A 24,041-nucleotide genomic window follows, 5' to 3' on the forward strand; every position below is an offset into this window, starting at 1 on the left:
TTGCTCTGTAGAATAAAAGAGTATAACATGCACCATTTGGCACATTTATGACAACAGTGCTCTGGTTTTCTTAACTCCACAGTTCACTGTTGGCAATATTTCAAATTCTTGAGACAGATGTTTAAATGAATTTAAAGAGGACAGTGAAATACTTTTAAAACATCATATTGTGTTGAGTGTAAGGAACATTATTTCTTTAACGTTCAGGTAAGAAAGGGCGCCACATGGCCTATTCTGTTTTAGATCTAGTAGTGGATGATGGAAGTAGCAAACATGGAATTAACTTTGTGAAGGATCCCCATGCTGTTGTTCAGTTTTGGCTGAGCGAGCTCAAACTTTTTCTAGAATTAGCTCATAAGCGCATCTATTTTGTGAGATCCGCATTTGTTTTGAATGTAGTTCCCACCATGTTAATACAGGATTAAGTGGTCTCACGCTAACATTGTGATTGTCTCATTGTGGTCCCAGTGGTTACAGTTTCAGGCCAGAAATGATAAGCATTTGGAAAAAAATGTAATATTAAAACCCTGGTCATGTCTCCGAAAGGCAGATATTGTAAAAATGCTTTCATCATAACTTGTGAAATTCTAAAGAAAAGAAAGAAAGTGTTATAGGCTAAAAACCAAGAGAGTGATTTAGTCAAGAAAATACTGTACTCAACCCTAGCATTGTTATATGTTGCATTTGAATTCTAGAAAGAATCAAACTCTCACAAAAGGCAGAAGTCAGTATTATTCATGCCATGATAGTTGTCAGTATGCAATGTGTTTGTGGCTAAGGGTGGGAATGTAGTCTGAAAATCAGTTGCGTGTGCAGACAGTGTAAGACATCGAAGACAAGTGAAGCATTAATAAAGCAATGAACATTTATATTTAATTTACATTTTGACAATTCGCACATAAATAACGATGTAAACCAGTACGTAAACATAAGATAGTTTGTTGTTCTAGCAAAGTAAAAAGCTTGTTAACTTTGGTCAGAGTCTTTCTTAAAAGAGAAAAAACACTGTTGATTGTTGCTACATTCACATGTAAAAGTTCTAAGGGAAGTGGAAAAAACAGTAAAGAGGAGTAACAATTCTTAAAGCTGATGCATATAAATCTTTGTAAAATTTGTAACAAATACAAAGAAAGCACTACAGGCAAATAAAAGGAGAAGTGTGTGCCCAGTGACAGTAGTGATACTTTGGTTTATCCTACAGTTAAGTACTATTTTTGAGAACCATTGCTACATTAAAAGATGTCAGCCTCACGATTTATAGGAACAGAAATGTAATGAACGTACAACTGTAGTCCTTCAAAAGCTATATTTAGAGACTTCCTTGGTTTGGGGTTTATTTATTTATTAGTAGAAGGCATTAGAATGACATTTTAAAAAAAATCCCCAAACCCTGGCTTTATGAAGTGGTCTATTTAAATCTATAATTTAATAAGAATATAAGTAAATAGAAAGATAGAATGTATACAGTGGTAAAGGGTGTAATAATGCTATTTATTTTTCTGCAAGTTGCATGTGACCATATCACTCTTAAGGGGCAGAGAAAAATGAGACGTTAGGGTCATTCTAAATAACCCAAATTACTTTAAATAGTTCATTCCACTCTTCACCATTGTGTATTATATTTATACCATACATGGTTGAGATTTTGATTTCTTTTGGTTTATTTTTAGGCTTTTTTTCAGTTAAGTTTTCTTGTTGTTTGGTTATTCAAAAAACAAACAAACAATCCAGCAAAGATATGAGGCGATCCAAGACCCAGTCCTGCAAACACTATGAAGTGTGTAATCCCACTGAATTCTGTGAGACTGCACATCAGTTAAGGTATTAATGTAAGTGTTTGGCAAGATCAGGCCCCAAATGAGCAACTGTGCATGTGTACCAGCAAGTGATAAATGCCTTAACGCAGCATTCTGATGTTGGGGTCATCAGACGATATGCAAAGTTGGATAACATTTGATCTTCACACTTAGATGAAAAATAGGTTTTATTACATGGTTTGGCTCACAAGTTAAGTGGTATAAATATATATCTATATACATATATGGTATAGTGATATAAATATATCTATAAATATACATGTGTTCTTTGCTACACCTCCAATGCCAACATGATATCTTTGGGCTTAGCAAAACAAAAAGATAAAGAGAACGTGCATTCTATCTTTTCTGTGAACATTTGGTTTCTTCTCTAAAGTAGCAAAGCATTAGATAAAACAGCATTTTCTGCACCACTGGACACACGCAATGAGGTAATTGTTGTTCAACAACTTTGCCAATGCCCTTTTCATCTTTAATTAAATTAACCACAAAATGTACAAACACAAATACTGAAGAAACTCTGAATCGTACAGGAAGCAAAAAAAAACAAAAAAAAAAGGTGCCAGGAAAGGACTTCATTATCTCCTTCTGCCCAAGGAAAGTGTGTGTGTGTGTGTGTGTGTGTGGGGAAATAAAAACAAAAAACCCCTATTTCTCAAGGAATCTGACCATCTTTTGATCCCCAGAAGACTCTGGCAATAAAATCTCAGCCAAATGCTCCTTGTAGGCAGCACATTTGGGATATCTCTATGTTTGACTTTTAAACTGCTTTTGCAAAAAGTTTAATAGTCGTTTTTAAAAACAGCCACTTTTTCACAATCATGCATTGCTTTGGGTTACAAAGTCACAGAATGTAACATGTGTCTACTATTGTTTTCTAAAAGTCTCTCTGTTGTATTATTTATGTGAGGCTGGGTGTTTGTTATTCCACATCTGTTATGGGTAGTGCTGCAGGTAGAAGAATCTCTCTACAACTCACAGAAAGGCAGGTACTGTTTTCTTTCCCCTGTTTACTGCTAGTCACATTTTTGGGGGGGGAATGATTTTGTACATCTACCTGCTCCATGAAAGTACACAGCACTTTTCAACCCATTCAACATGTCAAATACCTACCTTTGGCAATAAAAAAACCTCATTTTCAAAAACACTGGTACATAGACACATTTACTGAAGTAATGTTTCCCCCCTAATCTTAGGTTTTTAAAACAGATGTGCAGAGAAAAAAATTATCTACAAAGAATGGCCATAAGACAAAAATATAAAGATTTATATTCAAAATTACAACGAATTTTCTGGTCATTGTAAACGTTTGCTAATTATTGCTTTTAGAATGGTAAATTGCATAATAAATTATGAAGTACTGTCATTGAAAAGGTAATTATGGATTGATGATTGTCTTTAGTAAGTGGGGAGGCAATACATAGTCCTTGCCTCTTTTCATGCCCTGAGAATACAGTAACTTTGGAGTTCCTTCTTTCAACTGGAGGATGAGGGAAACTACTGTAAGCCAAGATTGCTTTGCAGCATAGAAACTATGTACAAGCAATTGCTACAGGCACCCTGACTTGCCAAGTCATAAATAAAAATCACTTTTTTTCCCCCCAAAGAAGTCTTAAGGGTCCATTGGTTCAACTGTTTCTTGCTTGACCTTTATAGGTAACAGAGGTAGTGGATGACCATGAGGCAACTTCATAATTGACATGTCTGAAGATTCGTAAAGGTTACATCCTGAGGAGATAAGTCCATTTCCCATGTTCCTCTGCAAAGATACTTTAAGACTAGCTCCTTCTATCTCTCTTCTGAGCATGGTCAGTATTTCTTTTTCGACAACAGATGCCATATCGATATTGTCCTCCACATCTTCCAACCTGTCAGCACTGTCACTGATGTCGAACTTCTCAATCTCTTCATTGATACGATTCAGGTCCTCCATTGAGAGGCCAGAGGCAGGGGCTACAGGGCAATTGCCTTTCAGATGGACTTTGAGGCTGCAGAGGTGAATATAGCTCTTGTGGCAGTGGACACACTTGTGTGGCCGTTCCCTGGTATGGAGACGCTTGTGCAGCTTCAGGTGTACAAACTGGGTGAATTTAGCAGGGCACAGCTTGCACTGATAAGGCTTTTCTCCAGAGTGGAGTCGCAGATGGGTCTTTAGATTGCTAGTGCTGCTGAATCGTTTATGGCAAACCTAATTTTGGAGGCGACAGGAAAAAAAATAAGTGAGTAAGAGGGAGGGTTGTTTTTGTTTGTTTGTAATTGCAGATAAATAGGAAAGCCTGGCGTGTTGAAAAAGCCGCTTGCCACCACTGCATCTTTGTTTTAAATGTGAAAGTCTAAACACCCCCAAATTAACTTTTTAATCTCGTTGAGTAGCATTTGGCCTACAGCTTGTCTGGCAGATGCTGTAGCAGGCAAAAAGTGAAGCTGATGATTTCGCCGTGCATGGAACACTACATACCTGACACTCATGAGGCTTTTCTCCTGTGTGTACCAGATAGTGCTTCTGGAGATGAGCCAGCTGAGTGAACCCTTTATTGCAAGTCTGACATTTGAATGGTCTCTCTCCACTATGTACTCTGAGGTGGACCTAATGAGAAACAAAACATTTACTGTCGTTTCCAGTAACTACAAACATAGTACTTTTAAAACAAAAACCCTCAAACATTTGCAAAGTTACTAGAGGCATCCCACAGGCAGAACACATTGCATGGAAATCATCAAGTTACTTTTTTTAGGCCACTTCAACGTTAAAAAAATAAATATATTTTAAAAAAAATGAAAACCATCACGTTTACTACCATGATATCATGGTGATAAGTATAGCATGAAACCTAGATGAATTGGTTGTCTCTTAAAAGAAGGAAAGCATGGGTGCTAGGTAAGTTACAGGGAAAAAAATAAGCTTTCCAACCATGATGAAAATGTAATATATTTTGTTAAAGATGGGAATGTTTTCCTTATAATTAGGCTGTTGCCTTAATGCCTACCTTCAGATTGGAGAGCTGGCCAAAGGTCTTGGAGCAAACATTGCATTCATACTTGATCTTCCCATTCTGCTTCTTCAGTGGATATGGAAGGGTTTTGTAACCAGTCACATTCCTCTTACTTTTCATGAGATTCATGGCTTCTTCACTGGTGGCAGCCAACACTGCTGAGGTAGGTTTAGGTTGCATTATGTGTTCTGAAGTGGCTGCTGTGCCAGCTGTGGGGGACCCACTGGTGGGGCTGCATGGTTTGTCTTTCATGCTAGCAGCAGCGCCTGTGATGGAAAAGGCACTGTTAGGTGCTGGTATGAGAAAGTCTCTTGGATGATCGGGTTGTAGCAATCTACGGCCTCCTTCAGGTGGCAATGAACTTGGAAGAGGAGCTGGGTTCAGCATGTGATGGGAAAGGCTTCCTCCGTTGAGTAGGTTGCTATAGAGAGGATACATCCTTGGGAACAGATTGAAATTGTTGATGCTATTAATATTGTTTAAAGCGCTCAGATTATTACAGCTCATACTGTACGGAGGTAACAGGAATTTTTGAACGTGGGAATTATAAGAGGATAAAAACGGTGAGAGATGGCTAGGGGGTGCATATCTAGGATAAGACCCCAATCCTTCTGAGCCATAGGGTCCATTCAAGTATGGGTAAGATTCTCTGTGTTCTTGAGAAGTAGGTGCCAGAGGAGAAACTGTAACCCCTGGACTGCTGTGTGGGCTTGAGCTTTTTAAGCTTTGGTCTGGGCTGCTCCTTGCTGAAGGACTTGGCGTGGTAGAAGACTGGATGGGTGAGTGAGTAATGTAGCTAGGTCTTTCCATCCCATAAACTAGGGAAGTTTTCAAATAATCTTCTGGAATGTGAGGTCGGATTGGATAGACAACACGAGGAAAGAAAGACCTTTCCGGGCTACAGTTTTTTCTCAAGTCATCCAAGTGTTTTTCTGGAGTAATTGGTGAAATGTTAGTCTGGAATAAGTCCTTTCCTTTTGAATGGTTGGGTTCAGTTTTCAGGATTTCTTTCACACTATGCTCTCTCTTTGGGATACTTTTCTGATAAAGCTCATTTTTATCAGTGCTTTGCTGCTTTGGATTAACGTGGCTTTGTGCTGAAAGACAAAGACAAGGCAATGATTATTTAACAAGTCAATATGGAACAACATTCCTCATTTTTAGTACAATCTACCTCTACAAGCTTAATCAGAAGGTCAGAAGAACAGGTGACTCTTGTCAGTACCATCTTTTAACTCATCCAAAAAAGTTAGCTTCTGTGCAAAGGAGGACTACTTTGGGATGTAAAGAGTTAACAAAAAGCAGGACAGATATACACTGTTAATATAAGGGATATCCACAAGTATACACATAGCTAGAGCAGTCTGAGGATGATTTGTTCTGAGAGTGGCAGTCGTCAATGTTCAAACTGATTTATCCTCCCTCCGCATGAATTTGAGTAGATCCACTATAAATTCCCTTCATACAATAGGTTTCTAATAACTGGGATAAACGAGCATTTGTTAATAACATGGATTTAACAGAAAGCCTTTGGCGAGCTTGAGCTCTCAGAAACGCTTCTCCTTGGAATAGCAAGGCATGGCAAATCAACCTTTGCCAAACCACAACAGGCACTTCACCAGCCAGTTCAATTACTTACAGTACCAAAAAATATGGGACTGGCTAGGATGAAAGCCTTCTTCAGAAAGAAGGTATTCTACATCAGTAAACAGACCATTAGTCATTCAATAGTAACATCTACAACAAAGCAGGCTATTTACTGCAGATTTTCTATGGCATTCAGTGTGTGCAAATTCCTTTACTTCCAGCTGTACTTTATAAAGACTACACGAAAGTAGAGCAAAGGAAAGCAAGATTCATGGCTCCAGCCTAAGTCAATTTTTCCCCCTCTAGAAATCTACATTTTGAAACAAAATACTTGCTAGTGTCCATTTAAATCTGTTCAGAACAGCCATTTTAGGTTATCTACTCTCAGAATCTCTTTATACCTCTCCAGACATATGATCTATAAAAATTACCATAAAAGATATCTTTAGTAGAAAGAATTTTGCTTTAGCTAATCTCCTAAAGTTAGTAGTTATATAACCATACAGTGATTGTTTGCATGATGTTTTATTACAGGATAAACCATAAGAGAAGCTTTATACAATCATGACTAGGGCTACTAGGTACAATGGTAATATAAATAATAATGAGAATATATTCACAACTGTTTGTGTCTATGTTTTTGCATATCCAATGGTAAACTGCTATCAGTTGACACTAGGAAGCAGTGCTATTTGATAGTATTGCAAAGTTTCTACTTATTGACTTTTTTCTTTACTGATCTGGTCAGTAAAAAACTTTACTTATTTTTGGTGGATCAGCTAAAACCAATAGGCAATATACTAAGAGCCAGTAAGCATTGCCCCTTTTGTCATAGGTTTGTTGTCTGAACACTAAGCATCATTTAGTGAATCTATAATTTGCAGTATTACACTGTGAGGCAAAAAATGATCCTTTACTTTAAAATACTGGGGTTAAAAAAAGGACCTTTCAAAGTCTTATTCCACTTAGATCAATTAACTCTCAAAGTCGAATCTTCATCAAGAGGCACGAGACTAGCATCAGGCATATATGTGGTTTTCAATGACAAGTCCAAAAATATGAGCAGCTTTTATACCTTCAATAAATGTTTAAAGTATAGAGCTGTCCATATGTTTAAGCATCAAATGCTTTAAATTGGAATACTATCTAGAAAACACAAACAGAAGTACAGAGTACTTTACGATCAACCAACTTCCCAATTGCCTTTCTAGATACCAGTATAATTATTCAAGGTCTCACAACTTCCTTAATAACAAATAATAATAATATAATAAACAAGGAACTCTCAACACTTCACTCTTTAAAGGTGTACATTGCAGTTGTGTGAGTTAGTGGATCTTCGATGAGACCTTAAAAAAAAAAAATAAATAAATAAAAAAAATGGAGGCCTTATCTATTATGTGAGGACTTTTAACAGCCCAGGCCACTTTTCATAACAGCATGAATTTTCCTTTTTCTCCTTGGCCAACATTTCTGGGAAATGCCCCAGGCAACTAAGAGCCTGGCTTATCCCTGTAAAATAGCAGTCATCCTATTAAAATAGGAGAGAGAAAATAACGACCTAGACACAGCTTTATTTATTTATTTTTAAAGTCACAAAATCTATTTTACTTGAAATGTTGTCTGTCTTGGTGAACTAGTAATCAGTTATATAACCTCCCCGCCCCACCAGAATTTTAAGTCTTAATATAAATATATTAGTTTGCTGGGTTCAAGAGCTCCCATGTCTCCCTAGTGGAGTTCTAGGAGATGTTATCTCTGTCTTATTATCAGTTGCTCCTTGCTGAGCCAGCAGCACAGAGCAAACATTCAGAGTGACACTATCAGAAAAGATACTGATCGGGGTTATTGAAAGCTCGTAGAGGAGAAGAGCTTGTGAAGCCACTAGACAAAAAATAAATATCAGCTTATCAGGCCCATATCAGTAAGGCCTGTCAAGCAGGAAGTTAAAATTGTCACTTCTGTTTTTTAAAGAAAAAAGGTAGAGGAAGAAGAAGAGACAGCTCTGCTGGAAAAATGACATAGGAACCCAGACTGTCTCAGCTGAAGGAATGAATCTTCCTGTGTGATGAGATTAAACAATTAGGGTGTGTAAGGTACGTTTGTTATGTGTAGGAGTGAACTACAAGAAAGCCTATTCACAGAATGTAATTTTCTTTGCACAATAGTCCAACATTGTCACTTGACAGACTGAACTTAATTGCCATTTCCTTTCAGGGATCTCAATAATACTTTCCCTCCTACTAATTTCAGTGTGTAGACAGGAGCCTCAACTATTTAAGGAGTATTTTCAAGTATAATCATGCCAGACCTCTTCAATTTGCATGTTATCTTTCTCTCAAATTCTTATTTGCCTTTTCTCCTTGTATATGCTAATCTCACCTGAACATACCTCTGCAGTGGGGGATATCGGACAGATGAAACACATAAATAAGTACATAAGTAGAGTGTAAAACGAGTGTAATGTGGGGAACTACATAAAAACGGCCATACAGGATCACACTAATGGACCATCTAGCCCAGTATCCTGTCTTCAGACAGTGGCCAATGCCAGGTGCTTCAGAGGGAATTAACAAAACTGGTAATCGTCAAGTGATCCATCCCTTGTCACCCATTCCCAGCTTCTGGCAAATTGAGGCTAGGGACACTTCAGAGCACGGCTTTGCATTCCTGCCCTTCCTGGCTACTAGCCATTGATGGACCTATCTTCCATGAATTTATTGAGTTCTTTTTTGAACCCTGTTAAAGTCTTTGCCTTCACAACATCCTCAGGCAACAAGTTCCATGGGTTGACTGTGCGTTGTGTGAAAATATACTTCCTTTTGTTTGTTTTAAACCTGCTGCCTATTAATTTCATTTGGTGATCCCTAGTTCTTGTGTTATGAGAAGGAGTAAATAACACTTCCTTATTTACTTTCTCCACACCAGTCATGATTTTATAGACCTCTATCATATCCCCCCTTAGTCGTCTCTTTTCCAAGCTGAAAAGTCCCAGTCTTATTAATCTCTCCTCATATGGCAGCCGTTCCATACCCCTAATCATTTTTGTTGTCCTTTTCTGTACCTTTTCCAATGCCAATTTTTTTTTTTTTTTGAGACAGGGCGACCAGACCTGCATGCAGTACTCAAGATGTGGGTGTACCATGGATTTATATAGAGGCAGTATGATATTTTCTGTCTTATTATCTATCCCTTTCTTAATGATTCCCAACATTGTTAGGTTTTTTTTGACTGTCGCTGCACATTGAGTGGATATTTTCAGAGAACTATCCACAATGACTCCAAGATCTCTTTCTTGAGTGGTAACAGCTAATTTAAACCCCATCATTTTATATGTATAGTTGGGATTGTGTTTTCCAATGTGCATTACCTTGCATTTATCAACACCAAGTCCATCACCCAGTTTTGTGAGATCTTTGTTACTCTTCAGTTTGCTTTGGATTTAACTATCTTGAGAAGTTTTGTATCATCTGCAAATTTTGCCACCTCACTGGTTACTCCTTTTTCCAGATCATTTGTGAATATGTTGAACAGTACTGGTCCCAGTACAGCAGACCCCTGAGAGACACTACTATTTACCTCTCTCCATTCTGAAAACTGACCATTTATTCCTACTCTTTGTTTCCTATCTTTTAACCAGTTACTGATCTTTGTGGACCTTCCCTCTTATCCCATGACAGCTTACTTTGCTTAAGAATTCTAATAGATTGATGAGGCATGATTTCCCTTTACAAAAACTATGTTGACTCTTCCTCAACAATCGTGTTCATCTATGTGTCAGATAATTCTGTTCTATACTACAGTTTCAAGCAATTTTCCTGATACTGAAGTTAGGCTTACCAGCCTGTAATTGCCGAGATCACCTCTGAAATCTTTTTAAAAAATTGTCATCACGTTAGGTATCCTCTAGTCATCTGGTACAGAAGCTGATTTAAATGATAGATTATATTCCACAGTTAGTAGTTCTACAATTTCACATTTGAGTTCCTTCAGAACTCTTGGGTAAATACCATCTGGTCTTGGTGACTTATTACTATTTAACTTATCAGTTTGTTCCAAAACCTCCTCTAATGACACCTCAATCTGGGACAGTTCCAGAGATTTGTCACCTAAAAAAAAAAAAATGGCTCAGGTTTGGGAATCTCCCTCACATCCTCTGTTGTGAAGACCGATGCAAAGAATTCATTTAGTTTCTCTGCAATGGCCTTATTGTCCTTGAGTGCTCCTATAGCATCTCTATCGTCCAGGGGCCCCACTGGTTGTTTAGCAGGCTTCCTGCTTCTGATGTACTCCAAACAATTTTTTTGGTTTTACTTTGAGTCTTTAGCTAGCTGTTCTTCAAACTCTTTTTTGGCCTTCCTAATTATATTTTTACATGTCACTTGCCAGAGTTTATGCTCCTTTTTATTTTCCCAATAGGATTTTACTTCCACTTTTTAAAGATGCTTTTTTGCCTCTAACTGCTTCTTTTACTTTGTTGTTTAGCCACGGTGGCATTTTTTTGATCCTCTTACTAGGTTTTTTAATTTGAGGTATACATTTAAATTGAGCCTCTATTAAGGTGTCTTTAAAAAGTTTCCATGCAGCTTGCAGGGATTTCACTTTTGGTGCTGTACCTCTTAATTTCTGTTTACCTAACTTCCTCTTTTTTGTGTAGTTGCCCTTCTGAAATTAAATGGTACGGTGCTGGGCTGCTTTGGTGTGTTTCCTCTTCCCCCCCGGATGTTAAATGTTATTCTGTTATGGTCACTATTACCAAGCAGTTCAGCTATATTCACCTCTTGGACCAGATCCTGTGCACCACTTAGGACTAAATCAAGAATCGCCTCTCCTCTAGTGGGTTCCAGGACCAGCTGCTCCAAGAAGCAGTCATTTAAGGTGTCAAGAAACTTGATCTCTGCATCCTGTCCTGAGGTGAAGTGTACCCAGTCAATATGGGGATAGTTGAAATCCTCCATTATTATTGAGTTTTTTAATTGTATAGCCTCTCTAATCTCCCTGAGAATTTCACAGTCACTATCACCATCCTGGTCACTTTCCCCTACAGAAAGGCTCCTATGTCATACTGGGTAAGCTGGATTGAAACCTGGGTTGAAGTTGATTTGGAGGTTTGTAATTTTTATTCTTGAAAGTACCCATAAATTGAATTATTCCTTACCAAAGTGGGTTTTTTCCCTTTAAGCGTTGGTGATAACAACACCTATTGTACTCATACACTATCACACATCTATCCAGAGTCTCTGGTCTGAGACAAAATAGTTGATCGGTTTGTGACAAACAGGAACCATAGGATTGCATCATTAAGTTACTGAACTGACAAAAAGATGCTCCTCTCACAGGGGCCTGAGCTAGCTCCCACTGAAGTCAGTGGAAAGACTCCAACCTACTTCAATGGATATTGGATCAGGCCTTAGAACAGTAAGAGACGGAGGCAAACCTCTTTTTAATACAATGTTTAAGAAAGGCTATGTCTGAAGCCCCTCAGCCCCCTCCAGTTTGTGTGTTTGGGGGCCTATTTTCACAGCGAGCTGAATAGCTGTCAGTTTTTTGTTCTCATTTATGCCTCTCCTAGCTGTAGCTTCAGATAGATTTAATAAAAACAAAAGATCTGTTTTTTCTAAAAACTTGAAAAACCGTTGTAGGCGGGTAGAGTCATTTCAAGAGTAAAATGCTACTCAACACTTCGAGTGGTGAAGTTTAATTATGCCGATTCACATTTTCGATCTAAATTAAGAACCTCCTTTGCTAGTAGAAAGAGAACCTAGAAGTTCTGAAGTAGGCAAAACAAAGAACGTTTCCACTCAAACCGAGAATGGAGACCAACATTTACTAGTATATAATTTGATCATCTGTTTTCTAAATGGGTCCAAGACTGTGTGACTTGATTTTTTAAAAAAAAATTTGCATAAGGAAGGTCTTTGAAAGAAGCCTTAATTCTTAACATTTTAAAGGGGCACTACAAAGTCAAATTTAGCCCAAAATTTAGGTCTCTCACAAAACCTAAAACCTATATAAAATCTTTCCATGACCTTTTTAAGATTCCAATTTTTTTTTTACTATTTCCTGCCAACCCAAACATTGTAGCACTGTCCTAGTACATTAAAACCACAAAGTGAAACTGACCATAAACAAATGGGAAAATAAGTATTTAACTGTTTTAAGCAAAGAAGTACAAAATGTAAGAGAGCCAGATAAAGAATGAAAATGAGATTAGATTTTTTTTAAATGTTTTGTTCAAAAGTTAACGTAGCACAGGTATGGATTTCTTTTTAACCCAGCTAGTGTCCCTTTAACATTTCTTTCTCTGTTAAAAAGGCTTTTGTTAGGTCTGCAAATTATATCCCCAAACCTTTCAGACAGGTTTGTCAAAATAGGGTGTCACCTTCCTGTGTTTGTCTGATGGGACAAACTTGTCAGGACAGCAGGCTATTGCATCATCTTATGATGCAATGAAGGACATTGTATCACAGTCATGTCCTGATTCAATGTGATTCTATTTTGGGAGAAGTCAAATAAATAAATACATAAATAAATAAAAAACAACCTCAACAACTCTAAAACTGAGATGCTCCACAGAACATGAGGGACCACAATCAAATTTCCTGAATCTATGCCAGTTATATTAAAGCATGATAGGCTTTAGACTATTAGTAACTGTCAGGATTCATTTGGAATCATTATTTAGTAAGTGCAGTAGGTTTGATGAAATAGTGGAAATTATTTTCTTGGTCCACAGAATGTAGAAATCATGTGTCACCACACCTAAAACATGTATTGCACAATGGTTAATAAAGGCACTATTTGAAGGTGATTTTCTTTGTTATTACTCATATCTTGATTCAAAACAATGTCAACAGATTAAGAAAAAAGGAAGATGGAAATATGTAAATGGTAAGATTATACTTCCTCCCCCTAAGACAAATCAGGGCCCTGATCCTACAAACACCTTGTATCTCCTTGCAAACACTTATGCATATGATCAACTTTACTACAATGAGTAGTCCCACTGTGAATAAATGTTTGCAGAACGGGGGCCTAAGGCTTGATTCAGGAAAGCACTAAAGCACATAATTAAGCATGTGCTTAAATGCTGTCCTGAATACATACTCCTTCCTGAATTGGGGCCTAAATTAATTAACTTGAGAGGTTATATTTAAAGTTAAAAATATATGTCCTCATGGAGGCAAGTGGGTGTGTCTATATGTGTGTGTTCTATGTGGTGGTTCTGATCACTTCCTTCAATTAAGGGCTTCAGTTAAGCTATAGGAAATTCTTTGATTATTTTAACACTGGAGATGCTGAAAGTCTAAAATCTACAGCTTGTGCAGGGTCTGAACAGTCCAGGACAAGTCCTTCTGGATTTTTTCTAGCTTGGAGACTGCCACTGAGGTGTCTCTGGAAGGCTGGAGAAATTGGTGGGTCTCTGTTAATTTTAACTTGCAAGAGCTGGCAGCTGAGGAAGGGGAAGAGGAAAGCTAAAGCACCTGTTAGAATTAGTGCTGGCATAGTAGTATCTTGAAATTCACCTATCTTTAATATTAAAACTGGAGAAATATCAGTGCTGGAACTAGGGGTGCTGCCACACCCTCTGGTTTGAAGTAGTAATAACAACCCAAATACATGGTTTCTGCCTTCAGCACCCCCACTGCAAAAATAGTTCCAGCACCACTGTATCATTCACAATTCAACATTATACCTTCAATGAACAGACCACAAACATCTTATGGTCCAATGGAATTTTTCTAAGAGTTTGTGAGAAAAGTTGTTGAAGCTTCCAATGACAGCGCTATACCTATTGTGAAGGTTTTATTGCCTAACTGTAGGCCTCCATGCCCAAACATACTTGTCACAGGGATGGGGGAGAGTGTGGACAAGATTTGATTTAACAGGGGAGGGCCAATGCTAACAGTGGAAGGAAGCCAATTAAAAAAAACTAAAGGACTTATGCTCAGTTCTCTGTATTGCTAAACTGTGGATGTGCAAGGCAAGGAAAATCTCTAATTTAAATACAATTAATAAAAATGATAGAGAGTTTATAAGTGTCAAAAATCAGAAGTCTCTATGTCCATCCACATGTCAATATAGGATTGTTCTCTGTAGTCTATTTTCAAGTACACAGAATTGTTAGGAAACAGTACACTTCCTTACACAGCCAGTGCCTTCCAATCCAGGTCTGAAGCCTACTTTTACAGAATTGTTTCATAAAGATACAGATGCTGAATGCTTCCAGACACACACAGTGATCTGGTCAATAGTCAGAGTATCTGTCAGCACTTTACAAATATCTTGCTGTATCAGTGGGGAGTACATGTAACATAAAAAGCCAGCAGAGATGGAAAAAAATGGATGCAGAGATAAATTTTGAAATGTGATAATTATATGTTTGCAAACTACTTGTACATGTGAACCAATGAATCTCTAATGTTGTTGACATGTCCCACTCATGTCACATGGATAGGCCTGCACAGTTCAGCATAACAGGAGACCAAATTGCATGGTAACTAATGAAATTACATTTGAGATAAGGTTATAGTGAGCAAATTAATGTTGTTTGAGTAAGGAACATAGGAACTTCAGATCCTTAGTACCTAAATAAGCATTTCTAGTGTTTCAAAAGAGTAAACATGCTTTGTAATCACTAAGGGGTTGGGAAGCAACTAATGAAAGTACAAAGGAGGAGAAATGTGTATTGGCAATTTCTGACCAGTCTGTGCTGTATACAAAGATGGGGACTGCATTTTTATCTTGATCCACTCCTAAACTAATACTGACATTTTATAACCCATTCTCCATCTCCAGATAGCAGTGAACCCCATTTCATAGAAACAAAAATTATAATGCATTAATTTTTATAACTCCTACATAGACATAGGCATATTATATAGGTTAACAGAAAATTAAATCTACTAAGGGTCTGATTAAAGCCATTTGGAATCTTTCTGCTGCTTTCAGTTAACTCTGGATGAGATCCTAGTAGTGTATCAAATCTAGGGGTAAAAGACTAAAGTTGGAGATGGTCAGAACACACAGCTTTGGGAAAAAAAAAAAAAAAAAGGAATGCATCTTCACACCATTAGCAATTTTGACACACAAGGAAAGAAATAAAAAAAAAACAACATCTTTCTAGCATTAAGTTAAGCAACTACACTATAACCGATTTGAGACAGAATTGAGTTTTGTTGTTATCAGAAATGAAGTTAGTTTTTTCTAACCTTTATGTCTATCAGTTCAACATACAGTTTGGAAGATATGCACATGGCCTGGGTCCAGTTCCTTGCACAGTAAGGACAGTCCATTTGGAACCCAAATATACATCCCTTTGTGTACATTTTCACAGCAGAATTTTTTTAAATAGACCCATGAAACCTGGAATCTCTAAAGTCTCAGCATGTAGCAATGTCAATTATTTTTAAGAGAGGGGTGGGGGAGAGGAATTGTCTATGTAGGATTTCATCAGATAATTCTCAGATTATAAACCAATAACTTTAAATTTTTAATAATCTGTTTGTATTTAAACAGCACAAGAAACTCTGTTTTTAAATTCCTTCTGTCTACTCCAAACCACCTACTGTGACACAACAGATGATTCAGCTATATAATTATACAACATATTATTAGATCACATAGGCAGAAGAGACATTACTAGCATTCTTTGTTTATACTGTAATCCACTTACTGAGATTCATCATCAGCTCTCTGGAGGAAGGATAGTGCAGTCTCTCTGCAAAGTCCGGACAATACCACACAAGTAGTTCTTGGTTGGCAGGGATGGGCTTGATAGTGTAGAAATAGATGTTCATTCCATTCTGACAAGCTGCCAAATTCTGTTCCTGAACAGAATGGGCTGGGTTCACATAGCGCATCCAATTGCTCTTGTCCTCATTAAATCCGTCAATGAAGTGGTGAAGTTCACCACTGGAATAGATCTAGATGAGAGAATATTATGAATATATATCTATAGTGTATACACATACACAGAGTACATATGGTAAATAAGAGGGTTTAAAAAAACAAACAAAAAAAACACATGATCAACCAAATAAACAACAAAATAAAGAGAGAAATGGGTGTTCCCTTTCCAAGTAAGACATTCTCGGCATTAAGAGTAATAAATCTCACTTTAGATTAGGTACACTCTCCCAGTTACCTTTTCCATTTATGTTTAGTCAATGTGTTGCTCTATTAATGTGCACACATGAAAGCCACAGAACATGAAGAGTTGTCTGAAGTAAGTCTACCTTAGAGATCTTTTTCTGCTGCTATGATCCAACAAGTGTGTGATACTGTTGACTTCAGGTTTGACTGTGTGCTTGCATTAATGCTTTGAGTCACCTGTGTATAAGACTGACTAGCTAGGCTACGTCAAACACAGTCTCTTTCTCCGTTTTTTTCTATGGCCTCTGTACTTGCAGTTTCCTACCACCTCCGCCCGAAGGTTTAAACTATGCAAACATCCTCCCCCCTCACCCCCCCGCAACAGTCCTAAAGTAACACTTGCTCACACTTGGAATGTAGCCCTTTTCTGGAAAAGCTGGGTGGGGCTAAGGTGAACTTCACCTGCTATAACTGAAGACCGGGCAAGAGGCCAGCATTTGACAGTCTATGAAAGTCACTTTTCCTCTCAATAGACATGTTTAGACATGTACTTTTAAAAAAAATTACACATAAAACTGCTTGGCAACATGCACAAGAAAAAGACCCAATTCAATGAGTGAAAATGTCATTTGTCAAAGTTATGAGAATATGAAAATTAAGTGAAAATCTAATGAACTCAACAAATATGTACTTTAGAATTAAGATCGCTTATTTGTGGAAATAATTAGTTCAGTCACTACTTGATGAAATAAGCCATTTAAGAACGCCTGAGTTTCACAATAAGTTATCGGGTAAAAGTTAGTCTTAAACTGTGAGCCATTTGGATTTTAGATTGGAATCTCTTTGAGGCAGGAACTCTCTCTTTCTAAAGAACAGACCTAATATATTTGATCTCATCAGTGAAATACATCTCTCTGTCTCTATGCTCATACTACTTTCTTTTTCATTTGAACAGTAACTGCAAGAGTCAACTGAGAAGAAAAAAGGAAAAAGACAGGCTGGCCCTTTAATGCAGGCAGTAAACACCAGAATCACTTTCTTTTAAGAGTAACTTCCTGTAAAATGAGAAGGGGGAAATACATGTGGCTTCATCAAAGAAGCTAGTGAGAGATTTTGCGGTGTGTTTGTTATGAGAAAATGGAACAGAGCCGGGTGAATTCTGCTATCAAGAGGAGTTTTCAAGTTTCTTTGTTTACTCCGATTTGCAAACTTCCAGGAACTTGGGGTTCCATTGCTGTACACTTCTACTAGAGACGGAAGCTGCTTTCTAAAGCTACACTGAAGGTCTTCCAGTTACCCGTCCATAGATAGTACAATTTACTGTACTTCTTTTAAAAAAAGAAATATCAGTATCGTGAGGTCACATACACACCCCCACAAAACCTTATTCTGCCATCTCACCAGATTTCCATATATTATCAAGAAGATTAAAAATGTGCTGACTCATAGTACAGTTACAAGAAATGATGTCACTCTGAGGTTTGCACAGCCCTCACGTCCCCCTTCTCCTATCTGTGTGTGTAATTTGCATGGAACATTTATGTTCACACAGAGCAGATGTTCCTGTTCCTGCCAGCAAAATCAGGATGCCTTTTATAGCATGTGGGAAGTTATCTCCCACAGCTTCCTTTGCATGTGCAAGACTGTTTCAGTCCCTGAGGAAGGAATTCATTTGAGTTACGGCAGTGTGTCTGTACTGAATCAAGAGATTATAATGGTAAGTGTAATGACCCTTAGAAGACTCCTATATTATTTCCAAGAAGCTTTACATTAAAGCAAAGTAACATCACAAAAATGAGGTCATCTTTCTTACAGCAATATGACTAAAATCCTGGAAAATAGTTAAAAACCTTTCTGAATATTTGCTGAATTATTCCCCACGGGTAATGTTACACAAGTTATTATTCCTTTCTCCTGGTGTTGGACTTAGATGCCTTTGTGGGGCTAAGTTCAACACTTAGATCCTCAAATCACCCAGTCAGCTACCACGTAAACCTATAGGCACCCAAATTCCTCATGTGCTTGACTTTCTGCTGGCAATGTCTCATGGCACCTAAGTTCCTGCTGCTGGGCATGTGTAAAATTGCTTGAAGCCTGATACTGCTGAGCTGCTTGGCACCCTACCTCATGCCTAAGTCAAAAACCAGGCACTTCCCCATCTGTGGGGCCAGATAGGCATTTTCAGACCAGGCCTACTGGACAGGGCCTTGCACTAAAGACAGTCAGCAGTGACCAGATGGGGAATTTTTGTGGCTGGCTGGAGTGCGGGTGTCCTAGAATGCCCAATAGTTTGGTGGCTAGAGTACTTACCCAGGATGTTGGAGACCTGTTTTCAAATTCTCATGCTGCTCAATTTGAGCAGAGACTTGACTCCAGGTCTCCCATATTCCAGGTGTGTACCCTGACCACCAGACTGTTGGCTCTTCTGGAGTAAGGGGTGCTCAATCTCTCTCCTCTTGGAGCTGTTCCACTTGGTATAAAATAAATTAAATATTCAGTTCAGAAAGAGAGCAAATTTAGTCCATAGGCCGGTGTTCAAGTTCAAGTCCCTGCTCCAAACCAGGCACAGCAGGTATCTGCAGACAGGTCTCCCATGGCCCAGGTGAGTGCTCTAACCACTGGACTATTGGCTATAATGGGATAGGGTGGGTTACTGTCTCTATCTCTGTTTTTTTCGTGAGAAAGGTCTTACCTGGCTTAGGTGCCCAACTCCAGAAGAAGCCTGAGTGGAGATAGACACCTAAAATACCTTCTTCCCTCTCCTCAGCATTTCCTATGGGCGAGTTTAGGCAACTCCTCATTCAACTTGTTTGTATCTGTGTGTGACGTTGTGCAGTCTATATGGTTTTATAAAAACTTGATAATAAGTCAATATAATGTAACTGGGATAGTTTTAGAAAAATTGGACAATAAGTGAATATAATGCAACTGGGGTATGCTTTGTGCAAAAGGTCTCTTGTAAGGTATCATTACAAAGCTCATAATCTACTGAGTGTGATCATCCTATTTGTAGAAATGTACCACTCGTATCTAAAACTAGAAATATAAAACATAACTCTGAGGGCCTATTGTAATTATGTAAAGTGTGGGCCATTAATGATGGTTTGGAATCTTGATGACTCCCATTAACAAGGACCATTGTCTGCAGATGACTGTGTTTACCTGTGAGTCTTCCTGTATATGTGTGTGCTGGCAAGTAAGTAATGAAGTCTTGCAGTGACATGTGATCATGTCACCTGAACTGGAATCCATCTTTAACCTGGTGCTTTTCCAGTGAGGGGGGTTGGAAACCCAGAGGGACAAAGGGTTCCCGCCTTATGCAAAAGATATATAAAGGGGTGGAAGAGAACACAGAGGGAGAGAGGAGCCATCATGAAGAATCCCCTAGCTACCACCTGAGCTGGAACAAGAGCTGTACCAGGGGAAAGAATTGTGCCCAGGCCTGGAAGGTGTCCAGTCTGAGAAAAAGCTTACTGAAGCACCTCTGAGGGTGAGATTATCTGTATTCAGTTTGATTAGGTATAGATTTGCGCTTTTTATTTTATTTTGCTTGTGACTTACTTTGTTCTGTCTGTTACTACTTTGAACCACTTAAATCCTACTGTCTGTATTTAATAAAATCACTTTTTATTTAGTAATTTATTTAGTATTTAGTAATTAATGTATTAATACCTGAGGGAGCAAACAACTGTGCATATCTCTCTATCAGTGTTATAGAGGGCGAACAATTTATGAGTTTGCCCTGCATAAGCTTTATGCAGGGTAAAACAGATTTATCTGGGTTTAGACCCCATTGGGAGTTGGGCATCTGAGTGCTAAAGACAAGCACGCTTCTATGAGCTGTTTTCAGGTAAACTTGCAACTTTGGGACAAGTAATTCAGACCCTGGGTCTGTGTTGGAGCCAGACTGGAGTGTCTCGCTCAGCAAGACGGGATGCTGGAGTCCTGAGCTGGCAGGGAAAACAGAAGCAGGGGTAGTCTTTGCACATCGGGTGGCAGCTCCCAAGGGGGTTTCTGTGATTCAACCCGTCACCCTGTGAAACCATTGTTTTAGCACCTAACTCTTCCCATGGATTGCACAAGGAGCCTGGCCACCTAATTCAGGGTTGAGAGGATTCCACTGGGCAGCAGGGCATCTAAAAGTTAGCTGTTGCAACACTTAGCGTTGCCACACCTAAGTCCCTTCCGGGACCTAGACTCTGGAAATTAATTACAAGATCTTGGTCTCACAATTGTAAAAACACTCCTGCACCTTGTGTGAACGTTCATGTTAATTATTATCCATGTGCCAATGAGTAAAATTCTGTGGGAGAAAGCATAAGAAAACCCAAATAGGGTAATTACTTAACTTAATTTTTCCTAAGAGGCCTCAAAAAGAGCTATAGAAAAGATCACTAAGGCTATGTCTACACTTACAGCAGCATGTGGAGTATGTACCATGCATGCCCCCCAGTACAGGTATAAACAGCAATGTAGTTGACAAGGCTCTGCTTAGGCGAGTAAAGACATACCAGAACATTAGGGTATGTACCGTACACGGCTCCCTACGTGCCCAAGTCGTGCCTCCCATGTCTACACTGCCTTCTCCCAGCTAGAGTTGTACACTGTCGCATGTAGCTACAACACCACAGTGTGGAAGTAGCCCACTTTCTACTGAAGTGTGTAGCTACACATACCATATACACCACTGCCAGTAGACAAGGCCTAAAAGTAAAGTTATGCATTTATGCACATATAGTGTAGCAGTAGTCTTTCTATATAAAGAATGCATGCAAGTGCCAGGACAATTAGAGCAAACCTGGGGCCTACTATGAAGCCATTTGATTAAACTCCCAGTGGCAAGGCTCAGATACAGAGTACAAAAACTCTTCCCACTCACCCACATTTGCATCAAAACCTGTGACAGACTGGCTTAGTGATCTTAGGAGCAACAAGTTCAGTTCCATGGAAGGGGATGGAGCAGAAAGGATGATGTATACACAATTGGTAATGTGTTTGTGGAGGAAGTTGTGGGGATTAGTTCACTGAGGTTTCCCAATTAACAGGAGAAGGAAGGAAGGGATGAATGAAAGGGATGGTGGGAGATAAATGGAGGGGGGAAGGGAAGGAGACTATCCTTACTCCCCCAGGGTGCCTAAGTTATCAACACAGAGTGCTCAGTTAGCACACACAGACTCCTACTCCATACCAAGCTGCACTACCTTATGAGCAGTAAACATCACATTAACGTTTCTGCCTGCCATTAGTGGGGTACATGGACATGATGAGGCAGCCAGTTTGCAAACATTTTCTCAACTGGCCCTAGAAATGTCTGTTAATTTAAAATACACATATTGAAGAGATAAACACTGTTTTACAATAGTTGAATTTGAAACATGCTTAAAAAGTTATTCAGATTTTAATAATTCCAGCATAAAAGAATATATAATACGTCCCACTCACTCTCAAGTATGTATTAGCTAGAAATCAAGAATACATGACATTCTTCGTCTTAACGAATGACATTACTATTTCCTTGTGTAGAAATGCAAATCAACCTACCCCGGCAGCAAGCTGCAGAGCTATTTCTTTATATGATCAAGCACTGATGTGTTGCAGAAGACAAAGCCAAGAGCTGTCGTGCATTTCCCTCACTCTCCACCCACACTGTCCCCGTTTCCAAGAGGGCCAGAGGTTTACTCAGCTTAGTTCACCACTGTTCACTCAGAATTCTGTTCATATATGGCAGAGTAAAGAAGTTGCCCCCTGCACTCACACAGGTCTGAAACAGGAAGTGACCCAGCTTTTCAGCTGTACTCATTTAGTGATCTGATTACTGCATCAACATGGAGCTGTTTTTTTCCTGCTTACCCGCCAAAAATATTTTCTGTTTGCATTCTTGGGAACTGTATCGTTGGTATAGATCTCTCCTACCAGGGGTCCAAAACGTGTTCCTTTCGGGATGTACTCTTTACTTACAACTCCAGTAACCTGCAAGCAGAAGAGCAAATAATTAGCCCATCTTCAATAGAAAACAAAAGTCACTCCTGTTCTTACTAAAAACCCCAAGCCCAATATATTTTTGATGCGAGGTCAGCAAAGCAGAAATAAACTAACAGCTACATTGACATCTGATATGAAAAACCCTGTCAACTTACAGTTTCTTGCTGAAAAATATGGAGGCCAGTGGTGAATAGAGCTTCAGCTGTATAAATAATGAAAAACTGCCTTATGGAAATTTGTTTGTATTTGTAAGCAGAAACAGAAAAGAATCACTGAAAGCAATTTCTTCTCTTAAAACAAGAGGTCAGGTGTTTCAGAGTTAAGAAAAATCAGCAAGTTAAAGAATTCTAACCTACTGACACTTCCAACCACTTACAGAGTAGCTTTTCTTATCAAAGGTGAATGTCAAAATTCTAGTCTCAGAAACCAATAATATTCAATAGTAAGCACTTCAATGTGCTGAAGCCACCTCTCTCGTGTAGTTTTCTAATAAAGTAGGTTCAGTGCAGTCTCTAGTTCTAGATAAAAATGAACCCCTTTTATTGCTCTGGTACCTTGCTGAATGGCTGAAGAAAAAAAAAAAAAAAAAAAAACCATCCAAAACCTACAACTCTTCCGTTACCATACAATGAAAATCAACAATCAATATGAACTGACTTTGGGAAAGTGTACTCACAGATTACTGTCTTTAAAAGAGACAGAGGTTCCTGTAATATGTGTTACGTGGGTCTGGTCAAGGAAGTGTAGGTTTTTGGTGAAAATGCTCTGCTGTACCAAGTTTAAGATACATATACTAGCTGTTCAGCTTCCTCCTTGACAGTAATTATACTAAAAAAGTCACTGACCACAAATCAGGAAGCAATTCATCATTATTCAGAAGAACGTGCCTTTGAGTAACCCTTTACAACACACTGCTGAGTTCTTGTTTTTGTCCTTCCCTGTTCTCCACCAGTCCTCTGAATTTTTATTTAGTAATTTATTTAGTATTTAGTAATTAATGTATTAATACCTGAGGGAGCAAACAACTGTGCATATCTCTCTATCAGTGTTATAAGCAGAATAATTTTGTAAACCAAAAATCAGGACTTTACAAGACTGCTTAAAAAGCAGGGAGGGGAAATAAACAGGCTGTTGGTTTGGTAACCTTACTGAACTTTCATAGTAAAGCCAATTAAACATATTCCTCTCATACACCTTACTGGGTAATAATTCTCATTATGCCAGCTGAACTCATGAAACCATAGAACTACAGCAGAGCCTTGCTGATTGGCACTAATAATTGGAAGCCCATTTTTGATTCCTGAATTCTGCAAATTCACAAATAAACAAACACAGCCAAATAAATTAAATTATGTACTTTGTTCATATGAGTAAGCATTTAGGTTTACTTGAAGCACTTCATAGTGCTCTAACAAATATTCTGCATTGTACATGGTATTTTGTAAAAGTAACTATGCCTTGTAACATGAAACCCAACCAGTTTCTGCTGTTAAATCTTTGCTGAAAAATGGGGCTATGCTTGTGTGTGTGTGTGTGTGTGTGTGTGTGTGTGTGTGTGTGTGTGTGT

At 38.5% G+C, this 24,041-nt stretch overlaps 1 protein-coding gene across 2 annotated transcripts in view; it reads right to left on the bottom strand.

Annotated features, from left to right (window-relative positions):
* Window positions 1–3,429: 3,429 nt before the first annotated feature.
* Window positions 3,430–24,041, bottom strand: part of PRDM1 (PR/SET domain 1) — a 26,548-nt gene continuing 5,936 nt past the window's right edge. The window contains exons 2-6 of one of the 2 annotated variants that reach the window (XM_024198934.1): window positions 22,343–22,462; window positions 16,074–16,323; window positions 4,805–5,907; window positions 4,276–4,404; window positions 3,430–4,005 (exon numbers count right to left, since the gene is read on the bottom strand). In XM_024198934.1, coding sequence (XP_024054702.1) covers window positions 3,430–4,005; window positions 4,276–4,404; window positions 4,805–5,907; window positions 16,074–16,323; window positions 22,343–22,462 — 2,178 coding nt within the window. Of the gene's footprint in view, window positions 4,006–4,275; window positions 4,405–4,804; window positions 5,908–16,073; window positions 16,324–16,544; window positions 16,554–22,342; window positions 22,463–24,041 lie in introns of those variants that run through there. The other variant, XM_024198933.1, reaches the window with a different exon arrangement.

This window comes from Terrapene carolina, unplaced genomic scaffold (genome assembly GCF_002925995.2).
Source record: "Terrapene carolina triunguis isolate 2854851 unplaced genomic scaffold, T_m_triunguis-2.0 Scaffold42, whole genome shotgun sequence".
In the NCBI taxonomy this organism is placed as follows: domain Eukaryota; kingdom Metazoa; phylum Chordata; order Testudines; family Emydidae; genus Terrapene; species Terrapene triunguis.